Source organism: Onthophagus taurus, chromosome 1 (assembly GCF_036711975.1).
Source record: "Onthophagus taurus isolate NC chromosome 1, IU_Otau_3.0, whole genome shotgun sequence".
NCBI lineage: Eukaryota > Metazoa > Arthropoda > Insecta > Coleoptera > Scarabaeidae > Onthophagus > Onthophagus taurus.
The window spans coordinates 40574041-40588259 of record NC_091966.1 but is presented as its reverse complement, the minus strand read 5'-3'; the positions used below and the strand labels follow the sequence as shown (position 1 = coordinate 40588259).

General features: G+C 28.0%; 1 protein-coding gene across 12 annotated transcripts in view; it reads right to left on the bottom strand.

The window, feature by feature from the left end:
• Positions 1 to 14219, bottom strand: part of LOC111423765 (Calcium/calmodulin-dependent protein kinase II) — a 140213-nt gene that overhangs the window by 75691 nt on the left and 50303 nt on the right. For all 12 annotated transcript variants that reach the window (XM_023057094.2, XM_071201356.1, XM_071201357.1 and 9 more), the window contains exon 2: positions 10054 to 10148. In XM_023057094.2, the coding sequence (XP_022912862.1) occupies positions 10054 to 10148 (95 nt within the window). The remainder of the gene's footprint in view (positions 1 to 10053; positions 10149 to 14219) is intronic.

The window sequence follows — 14219 nt, the reverse complement described above, 5'->3', positions numbered from 1 at the left end:
AAATTCATTTCTTGGATGGTTCATTAGAAAGAGAACGCATTTATTAACATTTTGGGAAATTTACATACTCATATTCCAAAAAATCGATTTTATACGAACTATTAAAATTTAATGTGATAGAATCCATGTTGCAAGATTTTTTTTTTTTTTTATAATTAAGAAATAAAAGACAATAACTTCTTTCTTGCTTTTTTTATATTAAATTTCCTCGGTACCGGTTTCGACTAAACAGTCATCCTCAGCCGAACCTACATATAGGTTAAAAATAATTACATATAAACTTAATTCTATAATTATTAAACTTACGGTCAAATAAAATCTATTTATGAAAAATTCAGCACATCATATTGAAATAAATCTTGCATAAAACATTTTGTAGTGAAAATACTGGAAGTCAAGTTCAAAGAAGAGGGATTCAAAATCCAAAATAGATTTTGGATTTCCTATTAAAATTTAATCTCCAAAAATTGCAAAATTCGAAAAGATTGTCGATTATTTCAAAAATTTATTTCTCAAGAACTAAAAGTGATTTTTCAAAACGGCTTTTTGCATTAAAAAGAGGACACTTTAATTAATAATTGATGATGTTTCCACAAGGATCCTTCAAGAAATTAATTTTATAGCGAATTTTGAAAATTATCGGTGAAAATTGCAACATTGAAAATTTTATCAAAACTTCAAATATTGTTTTCTCAAAAACTAAAAGTTACTTTTCAAAGCGGGTTGGTTCATTGGAAAGAGGAGACTTTTATTAACATTTTGGGAAATTTTCATACCAATATTTCCAGAACTGGATTTTACACGAATTTTTAAAACTTAATCGGCGAAAATTGAAAAAATTATTGGTCATTTCAAAAATTTATTTCTCAAAAACTAAAAGTGATTTTTCAAAATGGCTTTTGGCATTAAAAAGACGATACTTTAATTAATAATTGATGATATTTCCACAAGGATCCTTCAAGAAATTAATTTTATAGCTAATTTTGAAAATTATCGGTGAAAATTGCAACATCGAAAATTTTATCAAAACTTCAAATATTGTTTTCTCAAAAACTAAAAGTTACTTTTCAAAGCGGGTTGGTTCATTGGAAAGAGGAGACTTTTATTAACACTTTGGGAAATTTTCATACCTATATTCCCAGAACTGGATTTTACACGAATTTTTAAAACTTAATCGGCGAAAATTGCAAAAATTGAAAAAATTATCGATCATTTCAAAAAATTTTTTCTCAAGAACAAAAAGCGATTTTTTAAAACGGCTTTTTGTATTAAAAAGAGGATACTTTAATTAATAATTGGTGATATTTCCACAATAATTCTTCAAGAAATTAATTTTATAGCGAATTTTGAATATTATCGATGAAAATTGCAACATCGAAAATTTTATCAAAACTTCAAATATTGATTTCTCAAAAACTAAAAGTTATTTTTCAAAACGGGTTGGTTCATTGGAAAGAGGACACTTTTATTAACACATTGGGATTTCATACTCATATTCCAAGAAATCGATTTTATACGAATTTTTAAAACTTAATCGGCGAAAATTGCAAAATTCGAAAAAATTGTCGATTATTTCAAACATTTATTTCTCTAGAACTAAAAGTGATTTTTCCAAGCAGCTTTTTGCATTAAAAAGAGGATACTTTAATTAATAATTGGTGATATTTCCACAAGGATCCTTCAAGAAATTAATTTTATAGCGAATTTTGCAAGTTATCGAGAAAAATTGCAACATCGAAAATTTTATCAAAACTTCAAATATTGTTTTCTCAAAAACTAAAAGTTACTTTTCAAAGCGGGTTGGTTCATTGGAAAGAGGAGACTTTTATTAACATTTTGGGAAATTTTCATACCTATATTCCCAGAACTGGATTTTACACGAATTTTTAAAACTTAATCGGCGAAAATTAAAAAATTGAAAAAATTATCGATCATTTCAAAAATTTTTTTCTCAAGAACAAAAAGCGATTTTTTAAAACGGCTTTTTGTATTAAAAAGAGGATACTTTAATTAATAATTGGTGATATTTCCACAATAATTCTTCAAGAAATTAATTTTATAGCGAATTTTGAATATTATCGATGAAAATTGCAACATTGAAAATTTTATCAAAACTTCAAATATTGATTTCTCAAAAACTAAAAGTTATTTTTCAAAACGGGTTGGTTCATTGGAAAGAGGACATTTTTATTAACACTTTGGGAAATTTTCATACTCCTATTCCAAGAAATCGATTTTATACGAATTTTTAAAACTTAATCGGCGAAAATTGCAAAATTCGAAAAAATTGTCGATTATTTCAAACATTTATTTCTCTAGAACTAAAAGTGATTTTTCAAAGCGGCTTTTTGCATTAAAAAGAGGATACTTTAATTAATAATTGGTGATATTTCCACAAGGATCCTTCAAGAAATTAATTTTATAGCGAATTTTGCAAGTTATCGATAAAAATTGCAACATCGAAAATTTTATCAAAACTTCAAATATTGTTTTCTCAAAAACTAAAAGTTATTTTTCAAAACTGGTTGGTTCATTGGAAAGAGGACATTTTTATTAACACTTTGGGAAATTTTCATACTCCTATTCCAAGAACTGAATTTTATATGAATTTTTAAAACTTAATCGGCGAAAATTGCAAAAATCAAAAAAATTGTCGATCATTTCAAAAATTTATTTCTCAAAACGGCTTGTTGCATTAAAAAAACGTCAAACATTGTTTTCTCAAAAACTAAAAATTATTTTTTGCATCATTAAATTGACTGTTCAATTTTGAATAAACCCATAAAATTTGCTTTCTTAGTTTTAAACCGTTTCGGAGAAAAAAATTAATTTCCATAACCTCATTTTCAAAATACGTCAAATTCAAATCGGTTCAAAACTTGGAAACTTAAAGTTTAGTTTAATCTAACCTCAAATAATCTCTTATAACCTAAATTGGGCTTCATTTCTCAATTCCAATCCATTTCTAAAAAAAGAATGTTTTTCTTTAACATTCTATACACAAACCATCAATTTGGAATTAATAATGTTGAAAAAAGTGTTTAGGAAAAACTCGAAAACTTTAAATTTTGTGTAGTAAACCCAAAAAAGTTCATTTTTTAGATTATTGATGATGTTATTGATGTTTTTCACTATTTATATCCAAAGCAATTTTTTTTTCAGCTTGGATGAAATTTTTTTCCTCTTGTATTTTGTGCTTTTCTCCATCTTCAATGAATTTTGTAATAATGGTTAACTCCACTTTCTGTCAACTACTAATTAGGATCTTGAGCTGTTCTAAGCAGCTTTTTAGTCCTTTGTTGTTGATATTCGACCTATTCTCCAAACTACTCGTCCTTTTCTTTTTCTTCCTACTTAATCAGTTCTCGCTTGACTTGATATACGGTGTGTTAATTAATTATTGTATCCGACGTCATCATTGTAAGTATGCAACCAATATCACAAATCGTCAACCAATAACACGCAAATCGCGTATTGCAATAAAAATACTGTGATATTGGTTGCATACTTGTCATAATAAAATTTAGTTGTTAAATAAGAACATTTTTCTGTTTCTTCTTAGTAAAAGAATAATTGAACATTTAATATTAAAAAATAACCATTTCATATAATAACATTGAGGGGTTTAACCCTTGGCGAATAATAAATGGTTGTGATATATCAAAATTTGTGCCCTTCTGGTTATAATGGAGTGGAGCTTTCGCCATGGAACGTATTATAACACGTCAAGTGGTCATATATAGAGAAGAGAGGGGTTTCACCACTCAAAAATGAATACCGTCCCGCTACTACAATATGTGTTCACGACGAGTGGACGCCACTGGTATGTCACTGTTTGTTATGAAATGATTGCCCGAGAGGGCAGCTTTCACGTGTTAGAAAACGTGTGGGATTTACAGGATTTTACGTAAAAAGAAATATTTTTTTCAACAAAAACGTTTCTTAGATTATATAATTAAAGTAATTTAAAAGTAACATTTTAAAAAATCGGTTCGTGTTTAAAAACGTTCTTTCGTGACTGTTTACCCTCTTTAGACTAAATGCGGCAGCAATTTTCTGTTGTACTCCATTTACTATACATGGCTTTAATTAATTCTGTACAAGAAAAAAAAAAGAGAATGCATTTACTTTAAAATTTTTTAATGTACCCTGCGAAAATAAAGTCTTGTAACGTGTTTTTATTTAATAAAGCTTTTCCGCCGGGTCTTCCACCTTGAAATGAAAACCATTTTAAAAGCTTCCATACGGTTTATGTCCGGTTTCAACCGTATTACTTTTTAATGTTCACATTAACCACTTCTTTTATAACCGATTTCTTAATAATCGTATCTTTTTATTTTATCGCAACTACTTCTTTTTAATTTGATTTAATTTAATTTGGAAAATTACTTTTCTTTGTTTTCTATTAGAATATTGTTAATATTCTTAAGTGCTCCGGGTGCGAGTACAAACATAACCATTTTCTTCGAGTAGCAACGCTAAGAAGACATTATTGTTATTGCTTTTGCAATGTACGGTTTAACTCGGTTTGGGTAAAAAAGTACATAAAAATTTACAAAGTTAATATTACTTGAAAAGGTGATTTTCCCTTTTGGGATGGAGAAAGGTCATAAACTATAAATCGACTCCTTTTTTTATTTTTCGAGTGGGACATAAACAAGTCTCCTTGGAGTTTATATTTTTAGATGTTCATCTTTTATTCGTTCACTTTAATCTTTTTGAATTTTTTAGCGGGTTGGGTCATAAATTTTGTAAATAAATTTTATAAAAAATAATACATTTTTTGTTATTATTTGAGTTTACAAGTCAGGGAATTTTAGAAAGATTTCATGGATTGTCAAAACCTCAATTGTTGTTGAACCTTTTAGAATTAAGATTATTACTACATAAAATTTAGTGAACAATTTCTCCAATAAAATTTTTTATCCACAATCACCTTATAATTAAAGTTTTATCGTTTTTTATAGTAACATTATTCCACTAGTGGAATAATGAAAAATACACTCTTAAATCAATCACATCCTATTTATTATTTATATTAACATTAACATTTATATTACTAGACGTTTCATTCTTTGATTTGTCATATCACTTTCTTCCATTTTTCACCAACTTTACCTTTACAACCTTTACAACTTTCACACTTTTACAAATATATTACAAATGGAATCGATAAACAATCGAAAATAAATAGCAACAATTCAACACCTCCCAATGTTTTTTTTAGTTAATTGCAATGATTTTTGAGGTGACAGCCGCTGTCAGAGTGTCATTTTTTGATAACATCAGATGAAATTTTGGCGATTCTGATTCTAAATGAGTGTGATTGTGGATAAAACGTTGTATTGCATGCGTGTTCTAGATGCATTTCATTCACTTAAGAAAACATTCTTGCGTGAATAAAATGCTATCTAAAACGCTTACACAATAAATAACTATTAAAAATCACACCCTTCAATTTGACAGTTTGAGAAAATAAGCTTAAATAAAAACATACATTTCTCCGCAATAAATTAAAGCAAAAAAATAAAACCGTCTTGACTTTATAGAAGATTATTTATCCCAAAGTATTAATAAAAGTGTTCTCTTTCCAATGACCCAACACGTTTTGAAAAATAACTTTTAGTTTTTGAGAAACCAATATTTGCAGTTTTGATAAAATTTTCGATATTGCTATTTTCATCGATAACTTTCAAGATTCGCTATAAAATTAATTTCTTGAAGGATCCTTGTGGAAATATCACCAATTATTAATTAAAGTATCCTCTTTTTAATGCAAAAAGCTGTTTTGAAAAATCACTTTTAGTTCTTGAGAAAAAAATTTTTGAAATAATCGATAATTTTTTCGAATTTTGCAATTTTCACCGATTAAGTTTTAAAAATTCGTATAAAATCGATTTCTTGGAATATGAGTATGAAATTTTCCCAATGTGTTAATAAAAGTGTCCTCTTTCCAATGAACCAACCCGTTTTGAAAAATAACTTTTAGTTTTTGAGAAAACAATATTTGAAGTTTCGATAAAATTTTCGATGTTGAAATTTTCATCGATAACTTGTAAAGTTCGCTATAAAATTCATTTCTTGAAGAATCCTTGTGGAAATATCACCAATTATTAATTAAAGTATCTTCTTTTTAATGCAAAAAGCCGTTTTGAAAAATCCGTTTTAGTTTTTGAGAAGTAAATTTTTGAAATGATCGACAATTTTTTCGAATTTTGCATTTTTCGCCGATCAAGTTTTAAAAATTTGTATAAAATCGATTTATTGGAATATGAGAATGAAAATTTCCCAATGTGTTAATAAAAGTGTCTTCTTTCCGATGAACCAACCCGTTTTGAAAAATAGTTTTTAGTTTTTGAGAAAACAATATTTGAAGTTTTGATAAAATTTTCGATATTGCTATTTGCATCGATAATTTTCAAAATTCGCTATAAAATTAATTTCTTGAAGGATCCTTGTGAAAATATCACCAATTATTAATTAAAGTATTCTCTCTTTAATGCAAAAAGCCGTTTTGAAAAATCGCTTTTAGTTTTTGAGAAATAAATTTTTGAAATAATCGATAATTTTTTCGAATTTTGCAATTTTCGCCGATTACGTTTTAAAAATTCGTATAAAATCAATTTCTTGGAATATTACTATGAAAATTTCACAAAGTGTTAATAAAAGTGTCTTCTTTCCGATGAACCAACCCGTTTTGAAAAACACTTATTAATTTGTGAGAAAACAATATTTGAAGTTTTGATAAAATTTTTTGATTGAATTTTGCAATTTTCGCCAATTACGTTTTAAAAATTCGTATAAAATCGATTTCTTGGAATATGAGCATGAAAATTTCCCAATGTGTTAATAAAACTGTCTTCTTTCCAATGAACTAACCCGTTTTGAAAAATAACTATTAGTTTTTGAGAAAACAATATTTGAAGTTTTGATAAAATTTTCGATGTTCATCGATAATTTTCAAAATTCGCTATAAAATTAATTTCTTGAAAGATCCTTGTGAAAATATCAACAATTATTAATTAAAGTATCCTCTTTTTAATGCAACAAGCCGTTTTGAAAAATCCCTTTTAGTTTTTGAGAAATAAATTTTTGAAATGATCGAAAAATTTTTCGAATTTTGCAATTTTCGCTGATTACGTTTTAAAAATTCGTATAAAATCAATTTCTTGGAATATGACTATGAAAATTTCACAAAGTGTTAATAAAAGTGTCTTCTTTCCGATGAACCAACCCGTTTTGAAAAACACTTATTAATTTGTGAGAAAACAATATTTGAAGTTTTGATAAAATTTTTTGATTGAATTTTGCAATTTTCGCCAATTACGTTTTAAAAATTCGTATAAAATCGATTTCTTGGAATATGAGTATGAAAATTTCCCAATGTGTTAATAAAAGTGTCTTCTTTCCAATGAACCAACCCGTTTTGAAAAATAACTTTTAGTTTTTGTGAAAACAATATTTGAAGTTTTGATAAAATTTTCGATATTGTAATTTTCATCGATAACTTGTAAAATTCGCTATAAAATTCATTTCATGAAGAATCCTTGTGGAAATATCGCCAATTATTAATTAAAGTATCTTCTTTTCAATGCAAAAAGCCGTTTTGAAAAATCCCTTTTAGTTTTTGAGAAGTAAATTTTTGAAATGATCGACAATTTTTTCGAATTTTGCAATTTTCGCCGATCAAGTTTTAAAAATTTGTATAAAATCGATTTATTGGAATATGAGAATGAAAATTTCCCAATGTGTTAATAAAAGTGTCTTCTTTCCAATGAACCAACCCGTTTTGAAAAATAACTGTTAGTTTTTGAGAAAACAATATTGTAAGTTTTGATAAAATTTTCGATATTGCTATTTGCATCGATAATTTTCAAAATTCGCTATAAAATTAATTTCTTGAAGGATCCTTGTGAAAATATCACCAATTATTAATTAAAGTATTCTCTCTTTAATGTAAAAAGCCGTTTTGAAAAATCGCTTTTAGTTTTTGAGAAATAAATTTGTGAAATAATCGATAATTTTTTCGAATTTTGCAATTTTCGCCGATTACGTTTTAAAAATTCGTATAAAATCAATTTCTTGGAATATGACTATGAAAATTTCACAAAGTGTTAATAAAAGTGTCTTCTTTCCGATGAACCAACCCGTTTTGAAAAACACTTATTAATTTGTGAGAAAACAATATTTGAAGTTTTGATAAAATTTTTTGATTGAATTTTGCAATTTTCGCCAATTACGTTTTAAAAATTCGTATAAAATCGATTTCTTGGAATATGAGCATGAAAATTTCCCAATGTGTTAATAAAAATGTCTTCTTTCCAATGAACTAACCCGTTTTGAAAAATAACTTTTAGTTTTTGAGAAAACAATATTTGAAGTTTTGATAAAATTTTCGATGTTGCAATTTTCATCGATAATTTTCAAAATTCGCTATAAAATTAATTTCTTGAAAGATCCTTGTGGAAATATCAACAATTATTAATTAAAGTATCCTCTTTTTAATGCAACAAGCCGTTTTGAAAAATCCCTTTTAGTTTTTGAGAAAAAAATTTTTGAAATGATCGACAATTTTTTCGAATTTTGCAATTTTCGCCGATTACGTTTTAAAAATTCGTATAAAATCAATTTCTTGGAATATGACTATGAAAATTTCACAAAGTGTTAATAAAAGTGTCTTCTTTCCGATGAACCAACCCGTTTTGAAAAACAGTTATTAGTTTGTGAGAAAACAATATTTGAAGTTTTGATAAAATTTTCGATGGTGCAATTTTCATCGATAACTTTCAAAATTCGCTGTAAAATTAATTTCTTGAAGGATCCTTGTGGAAATGTCGCCAATTATTAATTAAAGCACCCTCTTTTTAGAGTTGCTTCGTTAAATAAATCAGCATCAAAAATGTTCATTTTCTATCTTGGATCCAAATAAGTTGACATAGCTTATGAGCTTTCGTATTAATTTAATTTTTATTCAAATATCGCAATAATGTGGCAATATAGGGTATCACTTCAAAAATGCACCAGATTTTATAACCATAATGGCCGGATAGATATGCCGGATAACCGGATATCCGGCCGAAGGGGGTGCCGAATATTCGGTATCCGGCTTTTCGTAAAATCACCATCCGTTCCATCACTGGTGTTCGTGTACGAACAATTAGTTTTTGCAGCAAACTAAGAGGATAGGTGGTATGTGTTAAATAAACTAGAAGAAAAACACAATCAATGGGGCTTGGAAATGAACAAAGAGAAGACCCAATATATGGTAATTGGAAGAACGGGAAAGGACATACAATTAAAGACCGGCATAATAAACAATATAGACCAGTATGATGTAATGAGGAAAAAAGTGATAAAGGTAATGCATTCGATTCTGTGGAATAACAACCTAACGATACAAACAAAGAAAAATATTTTTAGGGCTACATAGAACCAGTAATGACGTATGGGTTAAAAGTGTGGGTGAGAGACAAAGACACAACTCGAAGGTTGCTAGCAGTGGTGATGATATTTTGGAGAAGATGCTGCGGCATAACCATGTTGCACCAAGTTGAAAATGAGGAAATAAGAAGAATGATGGCACACAACTCAATAATAGACACTATAAATGCAAAGCAACTAAAATGGTATGGACATCTACGCCGAATGAGTAAAGAGAGAATACCACTTAAGGTTTGGAACTGGGTGCAAAAAAATGGATTCAGGATAGCAATAAGGAGATGAAGAGGAGAAGACTGGGTGAAGATGATTGGAATGATAAGGATCGTTGGCGGTTGGGATGCGAGAAGCGGCAAAAAAAGGAAGGCAAGACTTTCTTTTAAAGAAAATTTTATAAATACCCAGTATGAATGTGACGTTTTATAAAATAAAATGAGTCTTTTTGAGATTATAGAAAGATGTCTTTGATTGTTAGTGTATCTTAGGTGTGACGATTAACATTTTGTTGAAGCGAAATAATCCTCAGACGATTTTAACATCAATTTAAACTACTTCAAAAATGGTGGAGGAGCCGGATCTTATTACAATAAAAATTAATTCAATGCAAATTCTTACCTCTTGCCGAAAGTTTTTTTGTATTTATAATTTTGGCTGCAAATTCTAAACCCGTTGATTTTTGGACACATCTTCTGACGACTGAAAAAGCTCCTCTGCAAACAAACAAAATAAAAAATCAATTTCTTTGTCACTCCAACTCCACTTCACAGTATTTTTATTGCAATACGCGATTTACGTATGATGCGTATTCCACTGCGATATTGGTTGCATACTTGCAATAATGACGTCGGGTACGATAATTAATAAACACACTGTATATACAGGATGAGTTATTAGAATCCCGGCGGATGATAGTTACTAAACCGTTTGAGAAAGAAAAAAATTTTTTATACAAAAGTTGTTTGACTCACCACTTTCTATGACACAACATTATTTTCACTTATACAGGGTGTTCGATTTATGCGTAATGGAGAGTATGTAGATTCTTTTAAATGGAACACGCTGTATATTTTATCATATTATGAATAGAATTAAATTTGTTTATACAATCGTATATGTTACTAACTCATAGCGTTCTTAGTTCCTGAGATATTCAATTGTTTTTCCAAAATGTGTTCTTGATCTTTTTAAAAACGATGTAATAACAACATTAGATAAATGATTTTGATGTTTTTCAAATGCATTTTTAATAAGTTTTTTAAATGAAACAGCCTGTATATTGTGTGCTGGTTGAATTCTCTATCAAGTTACCTTTAATTAATGATAAGTATGTCATATATCTAACTTTAGTAATTTAGCTGATATTTAGAATTTAAAGAATAATGGGTAATAAAATATGCGTTATTGTACTTAATATTATATTCTGTCTATTTTTATCAGTTTGTTTGTTCTTCCTTTTAATATTTGATTAATGTTTTATAATGTAAAGTAATTTTGCTGCCATATACCAAATTTTAATGCGACTTGGTTCTTTATGAGATTTAAAAAGAGGTAACTTTAGAGAAAATAAGATGCACATGTTAAGAGATACCTCAAGATCATTTATACAGTGCATTAAGGCTTGTAGAAGAGAAAATGGGCAGCATTTTGAACAACTTCTAAATATTAATTAAATTAATACCTCCTTGTTGAGCAACGTTTAGTAATTGTTTATAGTTTGTTGCTGCATTTCCTTCAAATAATTTAGTAATTAAAAAAGGGATTTATTATTCTGCCATTAATTGTATTTTTTGTATTTTTATCACGTTTTGATTATTTATTTATTAAAGTTTATTTTTAATTGTATTTTAACCCTTTGTGTCCCAAGAAGTCAAAATTTTGAAACTTTGTGGGATCCCCCTATTTTCGCATAATCTAAGTGTAAAAAAAATGCTAATTCAAAAATGTCTGGAAGTCGTGTTTATTGAAATTAAGAGATGAAACTTATTTAAATTGAAGCTTAAAGCTTTCTGTTTAAATCGACGTATAATAATCGTTGGATTGAATTAGAAAAATATTGAGAAAAAGAGTATTGAGTTAAAACTAACATTTTCGTATAACCTAAAAGTGTCACAAAAGATGGTAATTTAAAAATTCCTGGAAGCCGTATTTATTGAAAATAAGGAATGAGACTTATTCTAAATTAAAGCTCAAAGCTTTCTGTTTAGAATGACATATAATAATCGTCAGGTTGGATTGGAAAAATATTGAGAAAAAAAATTTTGAAATAAAACTTACATTTCCGTATAACCTTAAAGTGTCAAAAAAGATGCTAATTTAAAAATTCCTGGAAGCCGTATTGATTGAAATTAAGGAATGAGACTTATCCTAAATTAAAGTTCAAAGCTTTCCCTTTAAAATGATGTATAATAATTGATGGGTTGGATTGGAAAAATATTTAAAAAAAAAATGTTATAATAAAACTTACATTTTCGTAGAATCTAAGTGTCAAAAAAGATGCTAATTTAAAAGTTCCTGGAAGCCGTATTTATTGAAATTAAGGAATGAGACTTATTCTAAATTAAAGCTCAAAGCTTTCTCTTTAAAATGATGGATAATAATTGTTGGGTTGGATTGAAAAAATATTGAGAAAAAAAATGTTGAAATAAAACGTACATTTTCGTATAACCTAAAAGTATCAAAAAAGATGCTAATTTAAAAGTTCCTGGAAGCCGTATTTATTGAAATTAAGGAATGAGACTTATTTTAAATTAAAGCTCAAAGCTTTCTCTTTAAAATGATGTATAATAATTGAAGGTTTAGACTGGAAAAATATTTTTAAAAAAATGTTAAAATGAGACTTACATTTTCGTATAATCTAAAAGTGTCAAAAAAGATGCTAATTTAAAAATGTGTGTTTAAAACTACCGGTACTTTAAAGTACCGTCGGGACACAAAGGGTTAATATAATATTACTGATTTACAAATGACAGACAAACAAAAAAAGAAAAAACAAAAAAAAGGTGACAAAAAAGGACAGAATATATTATATTCGGTCACTTTTTTAAGTACAATAATGACATTTTATTACACATTTTTCTTTAAATTCTAAATATCAGGAAAACTATTAAAGTTAGACATATGACATACTTATCATTAATTAAAGGGAACTTGATGAACAATTCAACTAGCACACAATATACAGGGTGTTCCATTTAAAAAACTTAAGAAAAAGCCATTTGAAAAACATCAAAAGTAACTAAACTTTATAAACAACCTGTATAGTGTATCTAATATCTTTGAATACCATCATCTATCTAATGGCTTTGACTATTGTCTGATGTAGTTTCAAAACAAAATCGGAAAAAATGTCGTTTTTACATCGTTTTTAAAAAGATCCTGTAATGAGCACATTTTAAAAAAACAATTGAATATCTCAGGAACTATGAACGCTGTGAAATAGTAACATATATGGTTGTATAAGCAAATTTAGTTGTATTCATAATATGATAAGATATACAGGGTGTTCCATTTAAGCGTAACGGAGAGTACGTAAATTTATTTAAATGGAACACCCTGTATAAGTGAAAATAATTTTACGTAATAGAACGTAAAATTATAATAACGTTGTTGTGTTTCAAACGATTTAGTAACTATCAATCGCCGGGATACTAATAACTCACCCTGTATATAAGAATTTCGAATTTCCCGCTAAATTGGTACATCTAACATGGCAGCATAACAGCATAATCTAACAGCATACGCACTCTAGATTATATATAAGACCTCAATGGATATAACGAACACCGCCTTCCACATATTAAGCTGTTATATCGAGGTTTTACAGTAATTTCAAATTATATTAACATTTTATGTAGCACAAAGTAAATAGGTACGCCCTGGTTTCTATGGAAATATATTTTAGTATATTGCATCTCAAGTGAAATTCACTGTATTGAAAGAAATCGTTTTCATAAATTTATCAATAACACCAATCAAAGTGACATTCCTTGATTAAATCGTTTGATATTGAAAACTTTCTGAAAATCTAATTTCCCGTTTCCTTCCTCTTAACTAGCACGTATTTACACCGGAAACGCGACGCCAAAGAAGACGCTCAATCGATAACTTTAACATGTACGAAAAGCGACTTCATTGAACGCGATTTAAACGTTCGTAAATAAATTTAAAAGTGTATAAAATCGCATCAATCAATATCTTTTAGAATTTTTGAAGAAGAAGTAATCCACTCGATCATTTTGATGTTCATTTCTTATGCATGCACGTGATGCATTCTTGTCAAAAAGGCTTGTGGGTAGCCGAGAATCCTGGAATTATTAAGCGAACCTCGAGGTTGCCGTATGTTAAATAGAACGGTATCTATTCGGGGCCTAGGTTGAAATCTAGGGTAATCTATAAAATGAAAATCGATATAACAAGGGTTCGAGTTCTCGTAAACAGAACTCAATAGCCCACATTTCGATATGTCTGGATGATAATTTAACGTTATCTATACAAAACACGCATCGATTATTACGATGTGAACATTATCTATATCTGGTTGATACAATAAAAAAATAATAGAATACTTTTTTTTCAATATTTAGATTAGTTCCAAATAAACATTAATAATTCTTGTTGTGCGATCTTAATAGTCAGTTAATATTCAATTTCAAACAGGAAATGCAACCACACCATATCGAAATTGACGTATTCGTGATTTCCTCTTAATGATTTTATAACCAAGTTACTAGTTCTTGATGTATTAAATATGTTGATTAAAAGGAATTTTTTGTTTGATCGGG